Source organism: Marmota flaviventris, chromosome 6 (genome assembly GCF_047511675.1).
Source record: "Marmota flaviventris isolate mMarFla1 chromosome 6, mMarFla1.hap1, whole genome shotgun sequence".
Taxonomy (NCBI): Eukaryota; Metazoa; Chordata; class Mammalia; order Rodentia; family Sciuridae; genus Marmota; species Marmota flaviventris.
This window is the reverse complement of record NC_092503.1, coordinates 21,181,184-21,207,953: the sequence shown is the minus strand read 5'-3', so window position 1 is coordinate 21,207,953 and position 26,770 is coordinate 21,181,184. Positions and strand designations below refer to the sequence as shown.

The window sequence follows — 26,770 nt, the reverse complement described above, 5'->3', positions numbered from 1 at the left end:
TTAAAAATAGAATTTGCTCTTGTAGACAATATACACACATATCTAGAAATTTTTTTCTGACTAAAATTTAAATAGGTGGTATGTGGATAGTAAAATTAATATTAGAAGTATAATTAATCCTATTGGTAAAGTCGGGAAACCTGTAGACTTCCTACCTGGCTGCCCAGGAATTGATGAAAGCAGTAGTTCATCAAATTCTAGGAGGCAATAAATACAGACCTCTGAAGCGACCACCATGTTACTGACTCACAAATTTGAGTCTGGAGCCTTAGGTTTCATTGTTTAATTTAGGTATTGTAAGCATTTTCAAGGTCACTAACTGAATGAATAGGCATTTGTGATCATTTCTACTAACATTTTTGAATTTATAGATGAATATCACTTTTTAAAAATTTAACATGGAAGTGAAAATGTTAAGGAAGGTACCTTAATTCATAAGTAGCTATATTTTGTCTTTTTGCAAATAGCACTTATTCAATTATAATCATATAAGAGTAAGGACCAGAATTCCTTATGCAAGTGGCCCAGCCTAGAGAACAGTTTATTATAGAGAAAGCTCTGAATAGAAGATCCAGAATAATCACATCAGGGCAAATGAGTAGTTCACAGAGCCTCAAGGCTGTCAGCTTTAGTACTTTAGGACCCATTGTCTTCTGTAGAATATTCATGCTATGTAATATTGTTCTTAAAGGTAAGAGTATATAATGAGTTACTTGGATAGTATTTTAATCAAAATTCCCACTGTCTTTCATATGTTAATTTTAATTTTTTTAAACTTATTTTTTTGAGATTGGGTCTTCCTGTGTTGCCTAGGCTGGCCTTGAATTTCTGGGTTCCAGGATCTGTGATCCTCCTGCCCCAGCCTCTTAAGTAAATGGGACTACAGGTGTATACCACCTTGCCCACTTGTGATGTTTCAAAAACAAGTTTAACTTATGTTTTCATCAGTGAAGCCCTGAAGTGTTTAATTGTCATATTTTTAAAAGGGTGAAATAAGCCAGGTATGGTAGCACGTATCTGTAATCCTAGCTCTTTGCGGGGCTCAAGCAGGAGGGTCACAAGTTTGACCAGTCTGGGCAACTTAGTGAGGACCTTGTCTCAAAATAAAATGAGAAAGGGTTGAGATGCAGTTCAGTGGTAGAGTGCTTTCCTAGCATGTGTGAGGACCTGGGTTCAGTCCCCAATATTGCAAAAGAAACGGAAAACAAAGTTTTCATTATTGGCCACATTTTCTCATTTCTTCAACGATTTAGGAAAGGAATTGTTATGTCTCCTGTTTGCAAAGTGAGTTTAGATGACTTAGCTCTTAAAGACAAACTTTTCAAACATTAACTTATCAAAGCTGTTTTAACATCAGGCAACAGCTAAAAATTAGAATAAAGATTATTAAGGATTTCTGTAGCAATACAGTTTTAAAATTTTAAAAATTGTGGTTAATATTCTTTATTTTGGTTCACGGGTTTGAATGCATCCACATAATAGTCTAGTATTTTTCTCAATTTGCTATTACTCAGGTGGGGCTCTTTTAAAATATGTGCACTGTTTTTTAAAAAATGTTTTCTAGGCTATCCCTATCCAACAGAGGAAAACAAGTCCACTTGCTTCTGGAATGAGATCATCACCTCTCCCCTCGGATTATCTGGTTGAAATTAACAAAATTTTACTTACAATGGATGATGTGGAATTATCACTTAATATTCCTGAGCTAAAAAACACTGTCTATGAAGACTTCTCTTTTCAGGAAGACTCACTGAAGGTAAATGTGCAGGCACTGCATAAGGAATAGCCAGAATTATCTTGCCCACTTAGATGGCCCAGAACTTTTAAAATTGTACCAAGGAATAATTAATGGATATGAATAACAAAACTTTCCTATACTCTCCAGTGAATTATAGCAAAAATTTTATTTTTAAAAAATTGGTTATGAATTTTTATATATGAATAGTTATGACTTATTTTGCAACAGCAGAGACCTTAAACATAAGTAGAGAACATATTCCTGTCTTACAAACTTGATTGTCCTTTGAGTGAAATGTCAGCTTTTGTCTGGTTATCTAAATGATTTAAGATTGGCCAGTTGGGATGGTATATGGCATCTTGATTCTAAGTTAGTTAAACTATTAAATTCTGTCTAGGCTTTGTTGTACAATTTGATTGCATTTATATATAAACTCACAATAATATCACTGATAGGTTTGATAACTTATATAGTTCATTTCTGTCATTTAAACTATCATAATTAGATCTTTGAAAATATAAATAATTCCAGTCTTGAGTGCTCCATTACCTTTTCAGAATGTAACAGAGGTTTTCATGTCCTGTCCAAAAGCCACTTTGAACATCAGTGAGAATTTTCCCCCTTGCCATTTGTATTACATTCTTCACATTTTGACCAATGCAACTGTTCATTAAAAACAAAAAACAATGTTTGTCCTCATTATTATTTTAAATGAGCATTACACAATACGTATTTTTGGTTATCTGTGATTCTTTACCATTTTGCTGGATTTTGGTAATGCGTGACAATATGTTTTTTTAGAATATCAAAGACCAACTGGACAAACTTGGGGAGCAGATTGCAGTTATTCATGAACAGCAACCAGATGTTATTCTTGAAGCCTCGGGACCTGAAGCCATTCAGATCAGAGATATGCTGACTCAATTGAATGCAAAGTGGGACAGAGTTAATAGAATGTACAATGATCGTAAAGGGTATGTACAAGCTAAGTTAATTTTTAATATCTAAAAATATGTCTACAAGTTCATGTGCCATGAAACAGTTTACTTGTATAGAGAATTTGTTTCAATATTTTTGAAATTTGGCCTATTTAATAAGTTGTTATGAATACAGCCCCTTAAAGAGGAGACTGATCATGAATAGATGACATGTTTTAACATAGTGTCTTAATAATATGCAAGCACTTTTAATTTTTAGTATTGAAATAGTACCCATTTTTAAAAAAAATTAAAAAAGGTTTTTAGTTTACTAAAATGCACATACTTTTTGGACACACTTGATTAATGTGGGTGAAGACCAAAGACAGTGACAGAGTCCATCTATAATCCTTTTATAATCTTCTGTTGGAGAGATTGTTTCTGAGCCTTTTTCTTACTAGATTTTGACCAGGCCTAATAATACTTAGAAATAAATCTGGTAAGAATTTTAGTCAATAGCTGTGAATGTATTGGAAATGAAAATAAGGTATGAAATAGCTCAACGTGCTGTAATCCCTGTAGCTCAGGAGGCTGAGGCAGGAGGATCACAAGTCAAGTTTAGCAACTAAGGGAATCTTATTTCAAAATAAAAAGGGTTGGGGATGTGGTTCCTCTGGGTTCAATCCCTGTACAAAAAAAAAAAGGAGAAATAAAAATAAGACAACATAAAGTACTGTATATGAGCTAAGTTAACACAGGACAGTACATTGTAATATATTGGAAAACTTCAGAGATGCAGAAACTAGGCATCATTTTTACCTTTTTTCATATTTCATGTGACTATCCAACCCTCAAGAGGATAGCTTTTAATACCTTTACCTTATTCCTTTGAATGGGATTTTTAATATCATCTCTTTGTACATTTAGAAAATATCCATTTAAGTACATCCTTAACCATACTTATAAAATAGACTCGATTATTAGATGAAGACAAATTTGATTAAAAAAATAGTAACATTTTAAGACTTTGGATTACTGTACTTATTTTTTTAAAAATATTTTTTAGTTGTTGCTGGACCTTTATTTTATTTATTTATATGTGGTGCTGAGAACCGAACCCAGTGCCTCACACATACTAGGCAAGTGCTCTTCCACTGAGCTACAACCCCAGCCCTGGATTATTGTTCTTCTGCCGACAGTCTTCGTGAATGTGTTCTTCCTTTTGAACGCTGGATAATATTGACAGAATTTTTAAAAAAGAGCTTTGCCAATTTTATAGCAATAGGTTCCATTTCAGTTTTATTTTCACCTTGTTGTTATCAGTGAGATTTGAATATTCTTATATATGTTTTCTTTGCCCCAGATTTGCTCTTTTTTTTTAACCATGATATACCATTTCCTTATTTTTGCAAAAACTTTTTTTTTCATTAAAGATAGAAGCTATTTATGGTTTTATTTCTTGTTATTTAAGTGGACATAGCTTTTCTATGTCCTTTAATTTTGTTAATGGTGGTTTTTTGAGATGTGGAAAATTTTATGTAATTCTCTTATAATTCTTTGTGATTTCATTAATTTAATTGAAACTTATGTGCATGTAAGTTAACTTTGTACTGTGAAGCAAATATTTATGTACACTTAAAAAACTTTTTTTTAGCCAGGCACAGTGTTGCATGCTTGTAATCCCAGTGACCTGAGGCTGAGGCAGGAGGACCTCAAGTTTGAGGCCAGCTTGGGCAACTTAGTCTCAAAATAAAAAATGAGAATGACTGGGGTTTTAGCTCATTGGTAAAGTACCCACTGATTCAATCCACAATAATTCCTCCTACCCTGGCAGACAACAAGAAGACTCAATTTTTTATTTGCTTAATTTAAAATGCACAGTTAATAATCTAATCCATCTGAAATTTATTTTGATATGTACTATACACCAACTTCAGTAGCATGAGTAGGATTCATGCATCTCTATCTTTCTTTTGTGTTGGTACTGGGTTCTGTCACTGAGCAGTGCTGCTAGCCCCCTGCCCCCTTCTTTTTTAAAAATTTGAGACATGGTCTTCTTAAGTTGCCCAGGCTGGGCTCCAACTTTTGATCCTCCTGCCTCAGCCTCCCAGGTAGCTGGGATTATAGGCATAAATCATCTTGCCTGGCTGTATTTGCACTTCTTAAACATTGTTCAGCTAATTTTTTATGCCGCCTGAATTAAGAAGCACTGATTAGCTCTATTTGGCTTCATTTTTCTTAAAGGAACAACCAACATTTTCATTACTTTTTATTGAATGAATTTATCTCTTTTTGTTGGTGACACTTCCTTTAAATTATAATTTAAAATATATTTATTTCATATTTATTTAATTTTGCTAATTCTGTCTTAATTATACCATTATTTTAAAGCAAATATCATATTTTCATTTTAAAAACAAATTTATTCATCCAGTACAATAAATTTTCCGAAATTATTCTGAAATTAATATTCTTTTCCCACCAGTTATTCTAAAAATCTTTTGTATTTTTCCAGTGAAATCTTGTAATCATTTTATAATTCATGGGAGAGTGTTCAATTTGAAATTATTTTCATTATTTGTTTCCTTTGAGATCAGTAAAGTTTGAAGGGTTGGTAAAACTTTCTCATCAGGACTATTACAAAAGAGTTATACACTTTTCTTTTTTTATTTTGAAGTATATGGTATATGTTACCTTTTTTCTGTACCTGGTGTGTAAGAGTGTGTGTGTCTATTGATATAAAGTTGACTTTGTTGGCCTTTTCATTTTATCAACATACTAGGTATATATAATGGTAACTTTTATTTTTTAATTATCTTATTTGCATATGTGCATGTTGCTAATGTGGTGGAACTTCAATAACTGTGCTTATTAATAATGTTGATTGCAGACACACATACTATTTTCTTGATTATAAAAATGTTTTCTTTGGGAAACAATTTATTCCAGGGGATTTTCAAAATTGTAAGTGCAGGACTATCTTCTCTTTTGTTAGAAAAGCCTCCTCTATCATGTCTTTTACTTTATCGCTTTATTTTCTTTATTTACTTGGTTTTATTTACTTGGAGTGTTGAATCTTATTTTATTGGTTCTAGTGTATTGATCATGTTCTTTCTTTCTTCTTCTCGTTCTTTTTATTTTTTTGGTACTGGGGATTGAACCATGGTGCTTAACCACTGAGCAATATCCTCAGCCACTTTTTCCTTTTTTAATATTTTATTTAGCAACAAGGTCTTGCTAAGTTCTTAGGGCCTTGCTAAGTTGTTAAGGCTGGCTTTGGACTCACAATCCTTCTGCCTTAGCCTCCCAAGTTGCTGGGATTACAGACATGTGCCACTTTATAAACCCTATCTTCAAGTAGTCACCTTTAAGATTGAGGCTTTTACATGTAAATTTTGGTGGGACAAAATTCAGTCCGTAAGATAGAGATAATGGAGTATAAGGAATTAAATTCATGAGGAATTAAATAGAATGCTTTATTTTTCTTTTTAATATGTTAATGAATTTTTATTCATGCAGATAAATGTTTAGATTTGACTTTAAATTTTTTTTTGACTTTAAATTTAAATTTTGAAAATTGTGAAGCATCTGAGGTGTCTTGGCTTTCTGTTCTAGCTTCGAACTAATTGTTCTGGTAGTAAAACAACATATTTCATTTCTAAGAGAATAATTGATCATGTTTTATAATTTATGGTATTTGCATGTTAAATATATAACTTTGGGTAGGCTAACACGTCTACAACTAATCACTTTTGGTTTTGCAAGCCAGAGAAGGCTAGATCTTTCTATATTAAAAGCTCTCTTGGTGTGTGTGTTAGGGGGGATAGTAGAGGGAGGGGTGGTATTTGCTTTTTGCTTTGCTTTTGTTGTGATGCTTGTTTCTCTAAGAGGAATTATTAACTACAACCCACTACAAAAATTGGTCCTTGTAGTATAATAGCCCTGAATCCACTCAACTGTGGGATTTCATTTTAAATGGTATTTGAATTTCTTTTTTTTAGAAAAATTGGTTCTAGGCAGTACTGGAGAGTTCACAAACCTATTTTGTTTCTTGTCCACTAGTCATTTTGATAGGGCTGTGGAAGAATGGAGACAGTTCCACTGTGACCTGAACGACCTCACACAGTGGATAACGGAAGCTGAAGAGTTACTGGGGGACACCTGTGCTCCAGATGGCAGCCTGGACTTAGACAATGCCAGGATGCATCAGCAGGTGAGCGCTTTCTGTTCTTGAAAGGGAATCTGCCAAAATGTTGCATATGTATTTAGCATGTGGCTGTTAAGACAGATTTAAGTAGGAACTACATATATTAATTTTTCAGGAGTATATTTATAATTAGTAATTTTTATTCCCAATTTAATTTCTGGTTTCCAGGGTTTACAAAAAACTGCTCATATACAGTTTTCTTTCAGGATTTTAAAGAAGTTTAAATAAAACTGCTCATTGGTGGGTAATGTGAGAAACAATCTCATTTAAAAAATTGTGTAAAAATGACTTCCTCTCTTGCAATTTGTATTCAGGATAATATTTGTAAAATTTTGTACCCAAACTTATATCAACCACAGAAAAATATATACATACCTTAGCTGTGACTTTTTGTCCTCAAATACTTTGTATCATAGATAATTATCATAAAATTAAATTTTTCTTGATCTACAGCAGGACAGCTGCTCATGTAAGTCTAATTCAGTTCTGGGAATACATAACACAATAGCAACATCATTTCTGATAACAATAGATCTTTAAAAATAATGATAGAAAGCAAAGTAAATTTCAGTTTTACCACTGATAAAATATTTTCTCTTTTATTAAATTTTTAAAATGTATTTTCTGTAGGAGGTTCATGAGGAATTAAATAGAAATGCTTTATTTTTCTCTTTAATATGTTAATGAATTTTTATGGTTTTGGAGGTACAGATAAATGTTTAAATTTGACTTTAAAATATCCCTTTAAAATTTGTTACTGAAAACTTTCTGCAGACCAGTGAAGCATTGTTTCAGCAAAAAGGACATTGAAGTTTCTTTATATATTGCAGGATATATATTTATGTATTGCCAGGAATATATGGCGGGTAAATTTTTTTTTTTTAAGAGATGCATTTAAGCAGTTGTTTGGAAGAAGATGAGCAATTCACTTTAATCAAACTTGATTGATGCTTCGGCTTCAAAGTACACAGCTGTTGTTTGTTTTATGATATTAAGCTGTCCTATTTCACATTATTTTGCCTGATGACATTCCTGAGGGTGGGTTCAACTTCAAGATAAATTTCATTGACTGTGTTCCTTGCAATGTAATTAAGTTGTTTTAAAATGTCTTTTGTTATGAACATAAAACACCCTTCCAGGATTATGCTTCTCTAACACTTGAGCTGATGCCACAGTATTCGGGTAGGTGCATGGCGTCAGAACAGTTGAATTGTGTCATGGAATTAACTATGGCTTGTGCTCTGTCACAGGAGCTTGAAGAGGGCATCAGCAGCCACCAGCCCAACCTGGTCGCAGTCAATCGAGCTGGGGATGGGATTGTGCAGAGACTGTCCCCAGCAGATGGAAGCTTCCTGAAAGACAAGCTGGCAGGAGTCAACCGACGTTGGAGCGCAGTCGTTGCTGAAGTGAAGGATAGGCAGCCCAGGTGATTCCACCGAAGTCATTTGAGGGTACCGGAGGGAGTGTGTGTGGGTTGAATCTTTTAAGATACAATCCAACCTGTCCCAAGGTCTTTTATCATCTGATATTACAATGAAGAATTTTACTGACATTTAAGGCTCCCACTGTCCATGTCCTCATTATTTTTAGGTTGATCATGAAGTTGATTTTCTACTAAGATATGTATGTAAAAACAAACTCCATTCTTTTTGTTTCTGAGCATCCTGATAATGATGATTATGATGGGAACATCAGGTAGTTGAAAGAACACAGGTCTGGTGGGACCTTGCCTCACTCATTTCCTGGCTGAGTCTGCCTTAGTTACCCATCCCACTAGGTTGTCCTTACTGTTGAAGGATGTGCTCTATCGCCACGTGTCAATCCCTCATCTAGGTATTAGAATACATATAACATGTTATTGCTTGTTTGCATGACCGACTATGCTACAGTGTCCCAGATTCTGTAAAGGTATCAACTGATTGGAAATATGTTTGATTACTAGTATATATAATATTCGCTCTTTGTATTTTACATTTAAAATGATTTTAAGTCATTTTCTGAAAAATTAGAAACTTAGTGAACAATTTCTACCTTGCTAAATGTATTCAATCTTATTGATGATTTTTTTTGGGGGGTGCTGTGGTACTGAGGACCAAACCCAGGTCCTGTTGTGTGCTAGACAAATGCTCTACCACTAAGCCCCATCTCCAGCCCTTGTTGTGGTTTTCATTGTAGTTTTGGGTTAAAAAGTTGAAGATTTTTTTTTCTGCTAGTTTGAACTCTGTGGATGATACATTATTTCAGTTATAAGCTATTCGTTTGTCTAACACTTTATCAAGTACATTATTATAATATTATATATGGCATTAATAGTATGGTATGGTGTGTGGCTTCTTTTTATTGTAAAAAGTCTACATTTCTTATGTTCTGGTTACAGTCAGGCAATAATTGGTATGTGTTGGTTGAGAGATCACTATGTGGCAGAGAGAGAATTTGGGACTTTGCACACATTGTCTCATTTAATCCTGATAGACACTCTCTGAGGAAACTTGCTACAGCTGTGGAAACTGGGGCTTCATGAGGAGAGGTTAAGTAACTTGTCCAAAGTTTCATAGAAAGTAGGTGCTAACAAGTATTACGCAGTATAAACCTAGAAAAGCCCCAGAGCTCTCTGGCTGAAGTTTTCCACTCTTTAAATGAGAATTATGCTCTAATGAGGATTAAATGAGACAATGTTTGCAAAGCATTCATGCCTTCACTGTTCATAGTTAACTTTTTTTAAAAAAAGTATTTTTAGTTGTAGTTGGGCACAATACCTTTATTTTATTTATATATATATTTTTATGGTGCTGAAGATGGAACCCAGGGCCTTGCCCATGCTAGGCAAGCGCTCTACTGCTGAGCCACAACCCCGGTCTCCCATAGCTAACTCTAAAATTATCTATTTCTTATAAAAGTAAGTTATCCTAGCACTTATTCTCCAGAATGTTCTTGCTAAATTTTGCCAATGATTGATTGATTTGATCAACATTTATTGAGCCTATGTTTAGTCCTGAGGATACAAATATCACTAAGAAACAGAGACTAAGAAGAAAATTTTGAAAGATGAAGTGTTTAGAGAATGATTACCAAAAATGTTTCTAATAGGGGGAGAGGAAGATATGATAGACTGTGAAATTTAGGTCTTAAAGAGGAAGGATATTGGATGCTGAGCTTTGAGGTATTTGTAGCCATGGACCATGAATTCCTTCTAGGGAGTGTTGTTTTAATAGGCAGCTTCCTGTTGTGATAACAAATACCTGAAATAATCAACTTTTAAAAGAAAAACTTTATTTGGTCACAGTTTTGCAGGTTTCAGCCCATGATTGGTTGACCCTGTTGATTTGGGGCCTGCAGCAACATGTCATGGTAGAAATGCTTAGTGAAGCAAACCACTCACTTCATGATAGGGAAGAAAAAAGAGTGGAGGAAGTGGCTGTAATCCAACTATCCCCTTGAAGGTCATGTCCCTCAATAATCTCAAGACCTCCTGCTAGATCTCTCCTCTTTAAGTTTCTACCACCTTCTAATTGCAAGAGCTGGGGGGCAAGTCTTAACATTTGGGCCTTTGGGGAACATTCCAAACTATTGCATTGTACCCTGGCCTCCAAAAAAAATCTATGTTCATTTCACAATGAAAAATGCCTTCAGTTCATCCCCAAGAGTATTCCTGAAGTTTTAGCACTTTTAGCATTTCTTAAAAGTTTAAGGCCAATTTCCCCTTTAAGATCAAAAGAAAACTCAATCGTGAGCCCCTGTATGAAATCAAAACGTAAGTTACAAACTTCCAAGACATAATGGCAGGAGAGGTATGGGTTATTTATTTCTGTCCCAAAAGGCAGGAATAGGAAAACAAAAGCAAGACTGAAACCTAGCATGATGAACGTGAAATCCTCCAGCTCTGTGTCTGGCATCCTGGGCACACTGGGGGGATGTGGTCCCCCAGGGGTTCAGGGAGACCCACCCCCACTGTTTTGTTTATAGCCCACATAGCCTCTGTCCTGGGCTGGCTTGGATCACTGCCTGCAGCTTCCCTCCGCAAACGTTCCACATTGCCAACATTTCTATCTTCTTGGGGTCCTTAGTTAGGCATGTTCTTTGCTCTCAAAGTTCTGTGCTGCACTCTGTTGGAGGCTACTTGCAGGAGCTCTTACCCTGTAACATGCTTCCTGGCTCTCAGATTTTCCTTTGAAATCTTGGTGGAAGCCTCCTTGATTCCACAACTGGTTCATTTCACACGTCTGCAAAAGAAGCATCATATGGATGCTGCCTGAGTGAACTGTACTTGGGCCCTCTTGACCCATGGCTGCAATGGAGTGCCTTGTTGGCAGTGGTCCTGGGAAATCAGGGAGCCCAGAGACTATTTTCTCAAAAGACTCTGCCCTGGAAAGTCTTTAAAATCAATATGCATTTCTACAAATCTCTGAGCCTGTGATGGCTGTGACCTTGCTAATTTCTGAGAGTCCCTCTAGAAAATTTCCCTATTTTTCCAAGGCAGAATATATATATTTTTTCCTTCTGAACCCAGAAATACTTGGTGGCAGCAAGCAGCTGCTGCTGCTGCTGCTGCTTTTTTCTGCTGCTGTGTCTGTTCAGTCATTTGCCCATTTATTGATTGGGTTATTTGTTATTTTGTTGTTAAGCTTTTTGAGTTCTTTATATTTCCTGGAGATTAATGCCCTATTGGAGGTGCAGGTGGTAAAGATTTTCTCCCATTCTATAGGCTCTCTCTTCACGTTCTTAATTGTTTCCTTTGTTGTGGAGAAGGTTTTTAGTTTGATATCATCCCATTTGTTGACTCTTGATTTTACTTCTTGTGCTTTAGGATTCTTATTGTGGAAATCAGTTCTTAAGCTGACATGACGGAGAGTTTGGCCTTTTTTTTTTTTTTTTTTTTTTTTAATTAGGCGCAGGGTCTCTGGTCTAATGCCTAGGTCCTTATCCACTTTGAGTTGAGCTTTGTGCAGGGTGAGAGACAGGGGTTCAATTTCTTTCTACTACATATGGATTTCCAGTTTTCCCAGTACCATTTGTTGAAGAGGCTATCTTTTTTTCATTGTATGTTTAGGCACCTTTGTTTAGTATGACATAACTGTATTTATGTGGGTTTGTCTCTGTGTCTTCTGTTCTGTTCCATTGGTCTTCATGTCTGTTTTTGTGCACTTGGATTGTTCTTAAGGACACCAGCAACTACAATAGCACCCCTCTTGTCTGTAAGTATACACATGCTTCTCTTTTAGCACAACTGCCAGTTTTCCAAATCTGTTTCTTTCTTTGTGGTTTCTACTGTAAACCCTGGTAGAAGTAAAAGCTGCCTTAATACTGGGCTGCTTTGAAATTTTCTGTGTTAGACAAACCAGTCCATCCATCACCTTTCAGTTTGGCTTCCGAAAACACACTAAGGAATGAACAAAATGCAGTTCAGTTCTTTGCCACAGTGCAACAAGGTTGGTCTGTAGTCCAATTACCATCAAAACCCTCATTTTTACATAAAACCTACTTAACATAACCTTTAGAATTGCACTCCTATCAATGGTCTTGTCTTTTGAGACCCCACCAGAATCATCTGTTAAGCATCACTTACAACATTTTAGGCTTTTTCTAGCTTGCTCCTTCAAACTTCTTCCATAAACCAATTTGAAAGACTTTTCTACATCATCAGGAATGCATGGTGGAGCCAAGCGCTTATGGCTTATGGCAGAGAAGCAAAAAAGAGCAATGGGCCGAGATCCCACTATCTCCTTCAAGGGTATTCCCTCAGTGATCTAAAGATGTCTCATTTGGCCCCACCTCTACCAACTCTGAATGTTCCCACTCCCTTCCAGTAGCATCCGGAGGAGACCGAACCTTTAACACTTGGGCCTCATCTGATTATATTCCAATATAATACTTCTTTTAATAAATTAATCAAATTTATCTTTTTCTCCTCATTTCCCCTAATATTTGTAAAATTCCGTATCCAAACTAGAGCAGCCTTTAGGGAAAAGAAAGCAGATGTGCAAAGGAGGGAGGTATGAGTAGTGAGGCCCTGTGAGAGACCTGAAGAGGATTAGGTGAAGAGGAGGCTTAGGAAGCCTGGGGCAGGATTGCAAGGGGAGATGTTCGCTTGGAGAATTCTTCCAGCTGGAGGTGAAGTGACTTCTGGGCTTTCTGCAGGGAAACAGTGCACAAGCAGAAATTCCCCTAAAGGTTTTCAAATGGATCTCTATAGAGTGTGATAATTATTGTACTTGAAACTAACAAAGTGAAGTTTATGCCTATTTTACTCACTTCTTGAACATGAAAGGAATAATGAATATTTTGCTCCAGATGTTGCATTTTGACTAAAGCAATATTTGTTTATATAAATTCATGTTAAACTTCGGGTTTGTGACCTATATTATGTTGAGACTACCTTAAAATGTTGAGTGTGTATGCATGCTGTTATCAAAGTCATTGAGAAATATCACACATTCATTTTTTTTAATTGAAAGCCTGCAGCTAAATATTTGCACAGTTCAACCATTTGTGCTGTTCCTTAATGAGGAATTGTTATCTACTATTTGAATGGAATTTGCAATTTGTTTTTATACTTAGGGCTAACATTTAAATTGTAGATTATATTTAGTTTGCAGATAAAAATTCTTGGTGACTAAAATATGTCTTATTAAAATCACTTGATAATGTTAGTTTCCTTCTCAGTTCTATTTTCAAAGTACTAATTTAGTCATGATTATGAAATATTTGAAGCTTAAATTCCAACTTTTTTTTTTTTTTTAATAAAAGGCTGGTGCTAGTATTTTGGGCATTTCCAAAGTTATTAAATCAAATACTTTTCAGGGTAGACTACCTGTTTTAGTATTGATAACCTTAACAGTTATCAACTTAATTTTAGTATTGATTTAGTATTGATAACCTTAACAGTTTATATTATTGCTTTTTAATCTTGAAACAGTATTTTCTTCATGGATATTAAGAACTCTGAATTATTAGTGATTTTCATTAGTTTTGTAATATTAAATATTATTGGCTCCACTAAGCATATAAGTATTTAATATTTTATTGCATCTACTACATCATTTTGTTAGGCCTCATGATTAAGGCATAGCCATTAAACATGTACATTCTGATTAGGGATGATACATGCAATTCATTAAAAAATGGCATTCAATTTTTCAACCAGCACCAAATTGTAGCAACTATAAAAATAATGATACCACTAAGCTCTTGATAGCTTTTAATCCCTTTAAAAAAGTATCCAATTATGTTTGTCATATGAATTCTAATCATATTCTCATCTTCTTCCAGATGGTTTGTATTCTTATAAATGTTATTCTTATAACATTTAAAAGAGCTAATTAAGGCAGTTCCATTTTTATATTCATCTGACTGTTTTCCTTGCATCCTTTAAAACTTTTGCTGTATTTTTCCTAGATCTCTTTTTATAACTTTGTGTGCCATATTCAAGCATAATGCTTACTTTAAAGAACTAATCGAATTTACATTTTTCTTGTTTTTCCCAATACTTGTAACCTTTTTCTAATCTCAGCACTTTGTCTCTTTTTTTTTCTGTCCTATGAATAAAGCAGAGTAAAAGTTGCCCCCTGATGTGAATAATGCGCCATATAATGATGCTGTTCTATCTGCATGAAGTACTCAAAAAAGAATTGTTTGCTTTTCCTTATTATTTTAGATAAAGACATTTTTCATGTTTTTAAAAATTTCTATTATACTACCCAGTGGTATCTAACTTTAAAAAGTTTTATATAAAGTACATATAATTTTTCATGACAAGAATATAATATTCTTTAGTTTCTATGTTTTTGAATAGCATTAAGGAAAAATTCTTGTTATTTTTATTAAGTAGCCTTTAGTCTGCCATATGTATACATTATCATTAGCATTTATTTAAAAACACATATTAAAAATAATTGTTAGAGGGGCTGGGGTTGTGACTCAGCAGTAGAGTACTTGCCTAGCATGTGCAAGGCCCTGGGTTCAATTATCAGCACCACATAAAAATAAATAAAATAAAGATATTGTGTCCAACTACAACTAAAAAATAAATATTTAAAAAAATAATTGTTAGAAATTATTTCTTTTTGGAGAGTTAATCAGGATATCATAAGCACATATATAATGTTCTTCTTAATGAGATATTTTTTCTTATTATTTTTCAATAATTCTTTTAGGTTAAAAGGAGAAAGTAAACAAGTGATGGGGTATAGAAAAAAGCTAGATGAGATTATCTGTTGGTTAATGAAGGCTGAGAATACTGTGCAAAAGAGATCAACTACAGAGCTGGAAGGAAACCTACAGGAATTAGCAGTAAGTGGTGCATTTGTCTCTATATTTGCCATTGACTTTTGATGCATGGGCATTATTCTTAAGTAAGAGATTGCATGACTAAAGAAGAAAAGGAAAGAAACTCTGCACTTTGTGTAAATGTGATGAATTTAAAGAGGAATTTTTTTTTTTTTTTTAAGAGCAGCTGTAATTTTGAGCTTGCAGAGATAAAGCTTCATGCACATAGACAGGATAAACCACCATACTCTTAGTATTAGACCAGATTTTTAGATTATGTAAAACTAATCTAAAATATATAATACTGTTGTGAAGTATAGTTTTTTTTTTTTTTTTTGCTGTTAGAATATAAATACTGATTATTATTGATGAAGTTGAGTTTTACAGAAAATTCTTGAGCAATGTGCATAGTAACTCATTGGAACTTACTGGAGAGTTAGTGTAATGATTGTCTTAATGAAATTTTATTTGTTGCAGCTGATAAGAATAGTCTATAGTTGTTCATGTATATAATAGCAAAAAATGCATAAAGATATGCAGGTATATAAATATATACAAATATCCCTAAAATTTTATATCACAAGTATTTATATTTTTCATTAATGCAAGTACATGTTGTAGAATAATAAGAATTATGTGTTCACATTTATATTTAACAAGAAAGGAATTGTGTGACTGTGTATACAAATGTGCATGTATAAAAGTATGGGTTAAAAGGATACTTAATGATTGGATAGCAGATTTGGTCCATAAAGGAATGATTGGGGCATTTGGGGAAAGACATTTTTTAATAATGATGAAAAATATGTTGCAAACATTTATTAAATTTTCTTTGCAAAATGTGAAAATATCTACTATCCTGTTTTAATAAAAATATCAATAGAATTTCCCTTTTGCAAGCAATCTGGGAAGAATTACAAAGGGAATGACCCTATATTAAGATGGAGTATCAAGGTGGAGATAAGAAAAGAGTGTTAGCTGTGTGTGGTGGCACACGCCTGTAATACCAGCTTCTCAGGAGGCTGAGGTAGGAGGATCGTGAACTTGAGGACAGCATCAGCAACTTAGTGAGATCCCCCATCTCAAAATAAAAAAATCCAGGGGGCTGCGGATGTAGTTCAGTGGTCGAGTACCCCTTGGTTCAACTCCCAGTTTCAGGGGAAGGAGGGAGAAAGACTAGAGTGTTAATTTAGAAAGGAAAACACAGTATGACCCTGTTAAAAGAGAAAATATGGAAGTATGTGTTCCTGTGCATGCACAGACAATCACACTTTGTTGTGTCTTCATTGCCTCTCTGTTCCGGTTTCTTAACATGTGCTCAGGCATCTTGTAAGATCATTTTCCTTTGGAGAAATTAAAACCCCACATTCATAAGAATGCTTTCCCAAGAGATTTTTAGTACATTTCTTGAACTTTGCCCAGTAGAACAATTATCCAGCTGAACTTGTCTTCGATTCCTTTAGGACTTAACCCAAGAGATGGAAGTAGAAGCCGAAAAACTCAAATGGCTGAATAGAACCGAACTGGAGATGCTCTCAGATAAAAGTCTGAGCTTACACGAAAGAGAGAAACTTTCAGAAAGCTTACGAACTGCAAACTCTACTTGGAATAAGGTGAGTGGGGCTGCTCTAACATATGTTTCATATTTATTGATATGGAATGAGAACAGGTTTGTAGCTGTGTCACCTTTAAACACATTTCATAATTCTTACTCATGTTTACAGTTTTTTTTATCCATTATAGACAGAAGCATATGTTTTCAAAGAATATCTTCTATTTAATATGGAATTCTTTGGCCAGGAGGACTTATACATTATATACTACATTAAATAATGAATGTATATGATAATTTGGCAATAAAATGCCAATAATTATATTCTAAAAACGAAGACCTTAAAATAGCTTCCTGATGTCACATGTGACTTTTCACATATGTGTTGTTTATTTTCAGTGATTTTATTCATTCACTGTGTATTTAGTAGGTTCCAGTGGCATATAATGACATATGACTCTTATGGTAACTCAGTGGTCTCCTTTCCCTCATCCATTATTTTTCCGTTATTTGTTATTGGCTCAGAATAGTTATATGATATATAACATTAGGATTCATTTTGACATAATTATAAATGCATGGAATATAATTTTCTCCAATTTAGTCCCCAGTACTTACCCTAACCCCCTTTCCCTCCCCCATTCCCTTTCCTCTATTCTATTGAACTTTCTATTTATTTACATTTTTAAAAAATAGCATCTTGTGGATATACATAATGGTGAGGTTCATTGTGGTATATTTATATATGTACATTGGAAAGTTAGTTCAGGTTCATTCCACTGTTTTCCCCTTATCCCATCCCTCCTCCCTCCCAACTAATTTCCTTCTGTTACTCCCCTAATCTTTCTTTTTTTTTGTTGGAATTCCTCCTGCACTCACCCCATTTCTTTTCTCTTTCACTCCTCCTTACTTTAGACTAGCTTTCACATATCAGAGAAAATATTTGACCTTTGACTTTTTGGGTCTTACTTATTTCACTTAGCATTATAATTTCTAGTTCCATCCATTTGCCAGCAAATGACTTCATTTCATTCTTTTTTTATGACTGAGTAATATCCATTCATCAGTTGATGGACATCTAGGCTGGTTCCATAGTTTGGCTATTGTGACGTGTGCTGCTATAAACATTGATGTGGTTGCATTTCTGTAGCATGATGATTTTTAGATCTTTTTGAAATATACCAAGGAGTGGGATACCTGGGTCATAAGGTGGTTTCATTCCTTGTTTTTTGAATCTTCATATACCTTCCAGAGTGGTTGTGCTAATTTGCAGTCCTACCAACAATGTATGAGTGTACCTTTTCCCTGCATCTTCACCAACACTTATTTTTATTCGTATTCTTCTTTTTTATTATTTGTTTCTTGATAATCACTATTCTGACTGGAGTGAGATGAAATCTTGTTGTCGTTTTGATTTTCATTTTCATAATTACTATAGATGTTTAATTTTTTTATATACTTGATGGCCATTTGTATTTCTTCTTTTGAGACATATCAGTTAAGTCATTTTGCCCATTTACTTATTGGTATTTGTGGCTTTGGTGTTTAGTTTTTTGAGTTCTTTGTATATTCTGGATATTAATGCCCTATCTGAGGTGCAGGTGGCAAGGATATCCCATTCTCTAGCTTCTCTTTTCATGCTCTTAATTATTTTCCTTGCTATGTAGAAGCTTTTTGTTATTATCTATCTATCTATCTATCTATCTATCTATCTATCTATCTATCTATCTTTGAGAAAAAGGAAAAAGAAGATTTATTGATTTGCTAGAAAATGAAAAATACAGGGGACTCCTGTGCCAGAGGCTGTGATTCTGCCCATCAGCTTTTAAAGAGGTGATTCAAAGGCTACATTCCATATATTCTCTGTTGGAGTTGTAATTCTGTTGTTAATTTCGGGGATAGTCATTTCTGAGATCCTCTTTTACCATTCCCAAAGTCTGTCTATATTACTTCATTTCTATGGTGGTTGTGTTCTCAGGACAGATAAATCTGTCTAAAATGGAAAAGAAAGGTAATCCTGTTTCCTCTGATATTAGAAAGAAGAGAGATTAGGGAGGAGTAGGGAGAGAGAAAGAGAGAAGGAGAAAGAAATATGTCCATTTAAAAACTAAGCTGCAGTGATAGGGCAGCAAGAGCTATATTCAAAGCATAAAGTAGACCACTGTTACATTTCTACACTGTCAATTTCTGCATTCCATTTCTATGAAAAATGGGTGACACCATCTGCATGCTACTTGTTGCTGAAAGAGTGCAAAGTTGGGGAAGTAATCCAAAATTCTTGTTCTCTATCAGGTGGGGTGTGGACAGTTAAGGGTATTCAGCATCAGAGCAGTCCAGAGGCTCATAGTGACAGATGGCAGGTGACTGGACAAGGCATACATAGGGGAGGGATCAGCATTATTTTTTTGGTAAATAGTATAAAATCAATTAGTATTTCAGGCAGTCCCTGAAAACCATGAATACAGTAACCCATAATCATTATCTGCAGAAAACAGATCGAGTTTATCAACATATAAGGGTAGGAAGATTTGTAAGTCTATAAGATCAGGCTCAAATTAACTCAGGACACATTTGTGGCTCTTGAGTCCTTTATGATCAGTATTATTAGGCTCTCTCACACAAGAACCCTTCCTTTAGAGGCTCTGGCTTTATTCACTTTTGGTAGGGCTGACACAACTGTATGTCTTGTTCCTATGTACCATTAAGAGTTAGCTAAGATTCCTCAGAGAGCATTCTTGGAGATGTTTGCGAAGACCCTTGGCTCCTTTAGCTTTCCTGTACCAGTGGTACCATCTGCTAGGATGGGTCAAAAGTCTTGCTGACCATACTTGGCTTCTCTTGGAAGCATCAGGAACATTTCCTCTCCAATGACCCTCCTCTTTGCAGAATGTGCACTGGTTGGCTTCCTGTTCTCTAAAGTCATCTTGATCTCCCTGATCAACAGATCAGGTGACTCACTGGAATTTCAGGGCCCAGAAATTATTATTTTAATTGTTATTCTTTGGGTCCTGGCTAACCTTAGAGGGCAAGGGTCAAAATGTTGGCTGTTTTTTCCTTGGCCTTTTTACTTCCTTGACTTTGGTCTCCAATTTTTGGTTTTAAACATGCACCAGACCAGTTTCATCAGTCTTAAAGGGGGAATAACAGATTATAACTTCAATATCTATAGTTTTACAGTTATCCCTTTCATTTAATTGGGATCACTATTAGAAGTGGAAGCCAGCATTAGATCCTATCTGTCCTATAGGTGAAAACTTATTTTTCCAAATTAACCCAGGTTGTTTTATTAGAAACAGTACCTCTGCAAAACACTGAAAAGTAACAGTTATAAAGTTTACAAGGAAAATACAAAATGAAATTAATAGAGCAAAAACATATTCAGTTTGTGTAATAGCTATGAACCAAATAAAGTGATTTTTATGATCTTAAACTTTTACTTAGTTATGTATTATATCCCCTGTTTATTTTGAGAACATAGTAATCTTTTTTTTAATTTTCATTTTTGTGGTGTTGGGGATTAATCTCAGGGCCTTGTGTATGTAAGGCAGGCACTCTATCAACTGAGCTGTATCCCCAGCCCATGATCACAGTAATCGTTACAACAAAAATCGATCTTTTGAATCCTTTAAATGAGTTCAAGTTTAGCCTATTTTTTCAGTCATTTTAACATGGAGTAAAGTGAGAGGCAGAGCCTTACCTCAGTAAGGTGGGGCTCTTGACAAATAACCCAATACATTTCATTTGAAACAAGAATCAAAGGCTAAGAGAGCTTTAAACTTTCTTTTTATGGAAAAAGTGGCAAAATGTTTCCATGTTATACAATATCACCTTTAAACAGATCAGGTTCTCCTTATTATTTTTCAAAAATACATTTAAATTTCTATTCCAATGTAAAGAGTAACACAAAATTGTATATATAACTCATTGACAACAGGTTACTTTATCCAGTCATAAAACATCAAATGACATGAATAAATACCAACCATATTTGTTATTTCTACATAAATCTGAAGGAGGATTTTGCTACAGATAATTTTAGTTTTGAGAATGTGAACTTGATAAAGTACTCTCCTAAGCTTTACATTTAACCAAGTTTAACTTTTAAAGTACAGTTTGGAATGCACAGTGTAAGTAACAATAGTCACAGGTCTGCATAGGTTAGCAGTATTAGCAAAAATAATATGGTAGCCTTAAATCTATTATATATTTAGGAAACAGTGTTAATGATCAGAAATAGATTTAGTCAAAGCAAACAGATATAAGATAGATCATTAGATGGCAGTGTGGTCTTTCTATGTCAGATCAAAAAGAACACTTATTGATTGATTACCTTGCCAGTAAACCTAGATCAACATTCATTTTATAAACTTTTACATAACACTTGGACAAGGCTCAGACAGATATAGTTATCAGATTTTATATATATATCTGCATATATTTACGGTGTCAATTATATTGTAACCTAAAATAAAAGTTGTTTATTTAACCAGTTATGAATTGATCATTTAAAAGACTTTAAAGCAGGTATAAATCCTAATTCTTTTTAGACTTAGTTTCCCTAAGTAATAAAACCTAACAGATACAAGAAAATTATCTTGATAGATAAGAGCAGATCAATGTTTCAGACTTTGCTTCGTATCACTACATTGAAATTTGAATAGTTGACTGTGCTAATTATAGCCAATTTAATCCCATACTGAAACTTTTTGAGATGTTTTTCTTCCACAAACCATTTGCAACGTACTTAGACATTTTTCAATTTATTTATAATCTTAGTTTTGTCCTTTCTTCTTGGACTTTAGCACAAGAATATTACTTTACCATGTAAAATACTTTTGCTTTCTAATTTTCCATACTAAAATTTATTTCCATATCTATAACTTTCTTTTCTTTTATCTTTTTTAGTTTCAGACCCTTTCTTAAATTCATATTTTGAAACAATCCTTATGAATTTTATCTGTGCATTTAATTTACACAACAAATTTCATCCCAGGAGAGGGATCAGAAAATCTGGCATACACAAAAACTGTGTCTTAATCTGTTTTCTCCCAGGTTGCATTCAAGGGGTTGGAGCACAGGATATGTTTGAGCCTGACCTGTCTCCCTTATCATTATCACAATGCCATCAGCGTTAAGTGAGTTCTCTACTGTCGGTTGTACCCAGAGTCTCTTTTGGGGCCTTTTTCCTACACTAGGCATATTGATGTGCAGTAGAGGAGGAGGCCCTTTTCATCCCTTTCTTTAGGCTTCTTTGAAGATACCTTTGCAGAGGCTGCCGACAAAACATGGGTTGGTCTTAGTTTCTTTTTCTTTTCTGAGTGCAGTTGTTTATCCTGCCAGTCTCCCCAGGCATTTGGTTTGATGGGATCCTGTTATAGCAAGAATTGCTTTGCTATAATAAATATCCTCTGGCCAAATGAGGTGTCCTGTCAGATGAAAGGGGAGACTATTCCTGTCCCTGGGTCATAAATGGACAGTGCTGGAACCTACTGCCGCATTCTTTCTGGCCAGCAGCCTCCACCCACAATGTGCAAAAGGGGCTGAAGGCAGGGGAGAGGCCAGGTTCCCAGGCAGCTTTTCTGGGATTTTTTTTCTCCCCCCAGCTTAGGGCTTGGGTCCTTCACCCACACTGTCCCGGGCCAGACTGAAAAACAGTGTGGGAGTGCTTTTAAAAATTTGAATCTTTTAAAACCTTTCTTCTGGTCTCCTGCTCTCCTTGCACACCAGGGGCAGTGCCTTTTGGCACCTTCAACTTAGTTCCTGATGTTCAGACCCCTTATCACGTAACTGCATAAGTGCCTGTGCATACAGAATCTTCCATGTACTTTACCCCTGACAGACCAACTTCAACTTCAAGATTATCTAATAATCCAGAAAAACCACACAAAGGGCAGATTGTGTTACAGTAAACCATTTTTCTCTTAGACAGGCTCATGCCCACAGGTGGTCATTCAGCCAAGATCTCTGTGCTCGGGAGACTACTGGTAAGATCAACGCAGCATGGCCCATGTCTTAAAGGGCCAGTGACAGACACAAAAAACACAGACAAAAAAGGATCACTGAAACCAGGGCTGACAGATGGGAACCTTTAAAATAGACCGGCCTGTATCAATTTCTTCCACTTACTTTACCTTTGACAGACCAACTCCAACGTCAGATTGCATAATAATTCACAAAGTTATTCAAAAGCCAGATCGGTACAGTAAAACATGATCTTAGACAGGCTTATACATATAGGTGGCCCTTCCACTTGACCTCTGACAGACCAACTCCAGTTGCAAGATTATGCAAAAAAGAAACACACAGAGAGACTAGAGAGGAACCCCAAAACCATGGCTGACAGATGGGAACCGTTAAAATGATCAGCCAAGATCTTCGTAAGAGACTACTATAGGATCAATGCAGTATTGGCCATTTCTTAAAAGGGGCTGTAACAGATACAAACAAAACAAAAATAGAGAGAGATAACCAGAGGGAATTCCCAAGCCCAAGATCAACAAACAGATGAGAACTTAGGACAGACCAGTATGGAGTAAATATCCCTAGGTTCTGGAGTCCTACTTAACCAGGACTCCTACACCAGTGTGGCCCCAGGTGTCCCCACAAAGACGGATTAGCTATTCCCATGAAGAGTAATCAGCTGTGTAGAATCAGGATCTTGGCGTGCACACTAGGGAACTTACTGGATGGCTAAGGGTTTTTTGTGACTTTACAGAGTTTAGTTTCCTTTTTCTCAAAGTAGACCATGATGGAGCAAATTGTACCATTCAGGGAGAGAAGGTGGGAATTCCCCAAAGCAAAAGGAGCTTCAGCAGCTGCTGGGATGATCTCATAGTCCCTCCCTTTACTCACAGGAATAGCTCTTCCAGTTTCATCTGAGACAAACTCAGCCATCTCATAACTCTCCTGCAGTTGGCCTTCAGCAAGTTCTCCAGCCACCTTGCATCCTCAGCATGGAAGTGGGTTTGCTTAGAGAGCCAGGCCTGCCCAAGAAAGCTGGAGCAGGGGCTGTTCTTGGGTCCCATCTGGGGTGCCATATTAGATACCAAATGCTTGGTCCTTGTCCCCAATGCCAGTGTGATTCTCCAAACGCTTTTTAGTTTGATGGTGTTCCACTTACTTTTAGTTTTATTTCTTGTGATTTTAGGGGTCATGTTAAGGAAGTTGGTTCCTATGCTGATGTGTTGGAGTGTTGGGCATCCATATTCTTCTAGCAGTTGGGGAGTTTCTGGTCTAATTTCTAGGTCTTCAATCAACTTTGAGTTGACTCTGGTGCAGGGTGAGAGAGAGGGATCTATCTTCATTCTTCTACATATGGATATCTAGTTTTCCCAGCACCATTTATTAAAATGATTATCTTTCTTTTTACCAACATATGTTTTTGGTACTTTTATCTAATATAGCTAACTGCATTTATGTGGGTTTGACTTGGTGTCTTCTTCCTGTTCCATTGTTCTCCGTATCTTTCTGGTGCTAGTATCATGCTGTTTTGTTACTGTGGCTCTGTAGTATAATATCAGGTCTGGCATTTTGATGCCTCCAGCATAGCTCTTTTAGCGCAGGATTACTGTGGCGATTCTGGGCCTCTTATTTTTCCAAATGAATTTTAGTACTGCTTTTTTAGTTCTGTGAAGAATGTCCTTAGTATGTTTTGTTTGGTTTGGTTTAGTTTTCTGGTACCAGGGATTGAACCCAGGGGTGCTTAACTACTGAACCACATCCTCATCCCTTTTTATAATGTATTTAGAGTCAGTGTCTCACTAAGTTACTTAGGGCCTTGCTATGTTGCTGAGACTGGCTTTGAACTCGCAATCCTTCTGCCTCAGCTTCCTAAGTCGCTGGGATTACAGGCATGTGCCACTATTCCCAGGCTGTCATTGATGTTTTGATGGAAATTGCACAGACTCTGTATAATGCTTTTGGTAGCATGGCCATTTTGATGATATTAATTCTGCCTATCCAAGATGGGAGGTCTTTACATCTTCTAAGGTCTTCTTTTATTTCTTTCTTCAATGTTCTATAGTTTTCATTGTAGCAGTCCTTCACATTCTTCATCAGATTAATTCCAAGATTTTTTTTTTTTTAGGTTACTATAAATGGGCTAGTTTTCCTAATTTCTTTTTCAGCAGATTCATTATTGGCCTATAGGAAAGCAATTGATTTGTGTATGTCCTCATACCATTATTTGTTTGCAGTGGAAATTGTTAAAGGTTGATGAAGCTATAGATTTCTTTTAACTGTGGCCTGGTACATGCCATATTAGTGTATGCAGTCTGTATGGGACTTTGAAAAGATGTGTCCCTGCTTTCACTTTGCATTTGTGTGGGCTTCGTATCAGTCATTTCTTCTCTTTTTGATCCTCTTAAAATGGTAGCCATTTTCATGTATCTGATGATGCTGGTGCTTTATTGATGTAGCCTCTGTGATTGAGAATTAGTGCTTTGATGATGCACACATCTTAACCTCTGGCCGGACTTCTCTCTGTATTCTACACTTGCATATACAGCTGCCTACTGAACATCTCCACTTGGACACCTAATAAGAATCTTAAACTCACACACAAAATTGAGCTCCTGATTCCCACTCCCTGTCTGCCCCCCCATGCTTTAATGTATGTGAGTGACAGTTGTTGGCAGTTCCACCATATTATTGGTAAGGTCAAAACCTTGTTGTCAATCTTTTGGTGTGTATATGAATTATATCTCAAAAGAGACCCCCCCACACACACACAAAAACCCGAACCCAAAACAATACCTCAAAGTCACCATCATTGGCTTCTCCCATTTACTAGATGGATGATTTAATGGATGGCAAGATGGCTATCGTTAAGACAAATATAGCAGGATTTGACAATTGTAGATGATAAGTAGCACATATATATTTCCTATATAATTCTTTTAGCTTTTTTCTTAGGTTTGAAGAATATTATAAATTTGACCACATCTCACTGCCCCTATTGCTATGGACTCATCTCCAGTCACCATTGTTTCTTGTCTTAGTAACTGCAGAGGTCTATCCGTAGTCTCCCTGCTTCCTCTCCTGCCTTTGTCAGTCTCTTCTCAAGTGATTTGTTAAGATGTAATTCAGATCCAGTAACTCCTGTGATTAAAGTCCACTAATGGTTTTCCATCTTTCTCTGATAAAAATCCAAAGTCCTTGCTGTGATTTATCAGGCCCCTCATGGTCTGACTTCCTGTTATCTCTGACATCATCTGCTACTCTCTCTCTCATACTCCTTTCAGACAATTGACTCCTATGTCATTTGTGAGGCTTAGTCTACATTTAGTCAGAGCACATGTATTTATGTAACCCAAAGGTTGTCAGTGGACAAGGTCGTGGTGATCAGTTTGGGAACACTGTGTTAGACATCCTGAAACTTATAATATTGCAAGACTTCACATAGATCTTAGTATAATTCCTTTTGGGGGATTATGAATGTCTAAGACCAAGTAATGCTTATTGTGCAGAGAATCTCAACACTTCAGGAAGTACTAATGTGGAATATTTCATTCATTCTTCTTTTATTAACTTAATAGGTTTTTATTGGATTCCCTCTTTATACCAGGCATCTTTTTAAACTTGAAATACAGTAAAGAGTATGGCATTGCTTCTTACTCAGAGAGCTTGTGGGTGAGACAGATAGACAAGCATTAATAACATAGAAAAGTCCATAGGTGGAGCCCATGCCTGGCTTTGGGATAATGATAGAAGGTGTGGGGGAGATCACATCCAAGTTAATTTACAAAGCATGAATAATTAATAACCAGGTTAAGAATAAAACAAAGGGCATTGTGGGGATGAGCAGCTGCAAGTGAAAGGTTCTGAAGGAGATTGAGAATGAGCATGGTGCATTTGGGTCCTGAATGTGTCTTGGTAGACTGTAAAGCTGAGAGATGCTTGCATAGACCAGATCATGAGGCCTTACCATGCATGGGGCTTTCTGGAATTTGAGCTCAGCCTTGAGAACAATGTTTGCTTTGAGGGAAATGGACAGCTATGGATAAGTTTTCAATGGAGGAAAGTTAATTTTTTGAAAGATCCCTACAGCTACCCTGTAGAGATGGATGGGTTTACCCAGTAAACTGATATCCAAA

At 35.7% G+C, this 26,770-nt stretch overlaps 1 protein-coding gene across 5 annotated transcripts in view; it reads left to right on the top strand.

Annotated features, from left to right (window-relative positions):
* Positions 1-26,770, top strand: part of Utrn (utrophin) — a 515,075-nt gene that overhangs the window by 218,270 nt on the left and 270,035 nt on the right. For all 5 annotated transcript variants that reach the window (XM_071612949.1, XM_071612948.1, XM_071612950.1 and 2 more), the window contains 6 exons: positions 1,565-1,756; positions 2,540-2,712; positions 6,718-6,868; positions 8,113-8,288; positions 15,013-15,148; positions 16,588-16,737. In XM_071612949.1, the coding sequence (XP_071469050.1) occupies positions 1,565-1,756; positions 2,540-2,712; positions 6,718-6,868; positions 8,113-8,288; positions 15,013-15,148; positions 16,588-16,737 (978 nt within the window). The remainder of the gene's footprint in view (positions 1-1,564; positions 1,757-2,539; positions 2,713-6,717; positions 6,869-8,112; positions 8,289-15,012; positions 15,149-16,587; positions 16,738-26,770) is intronic.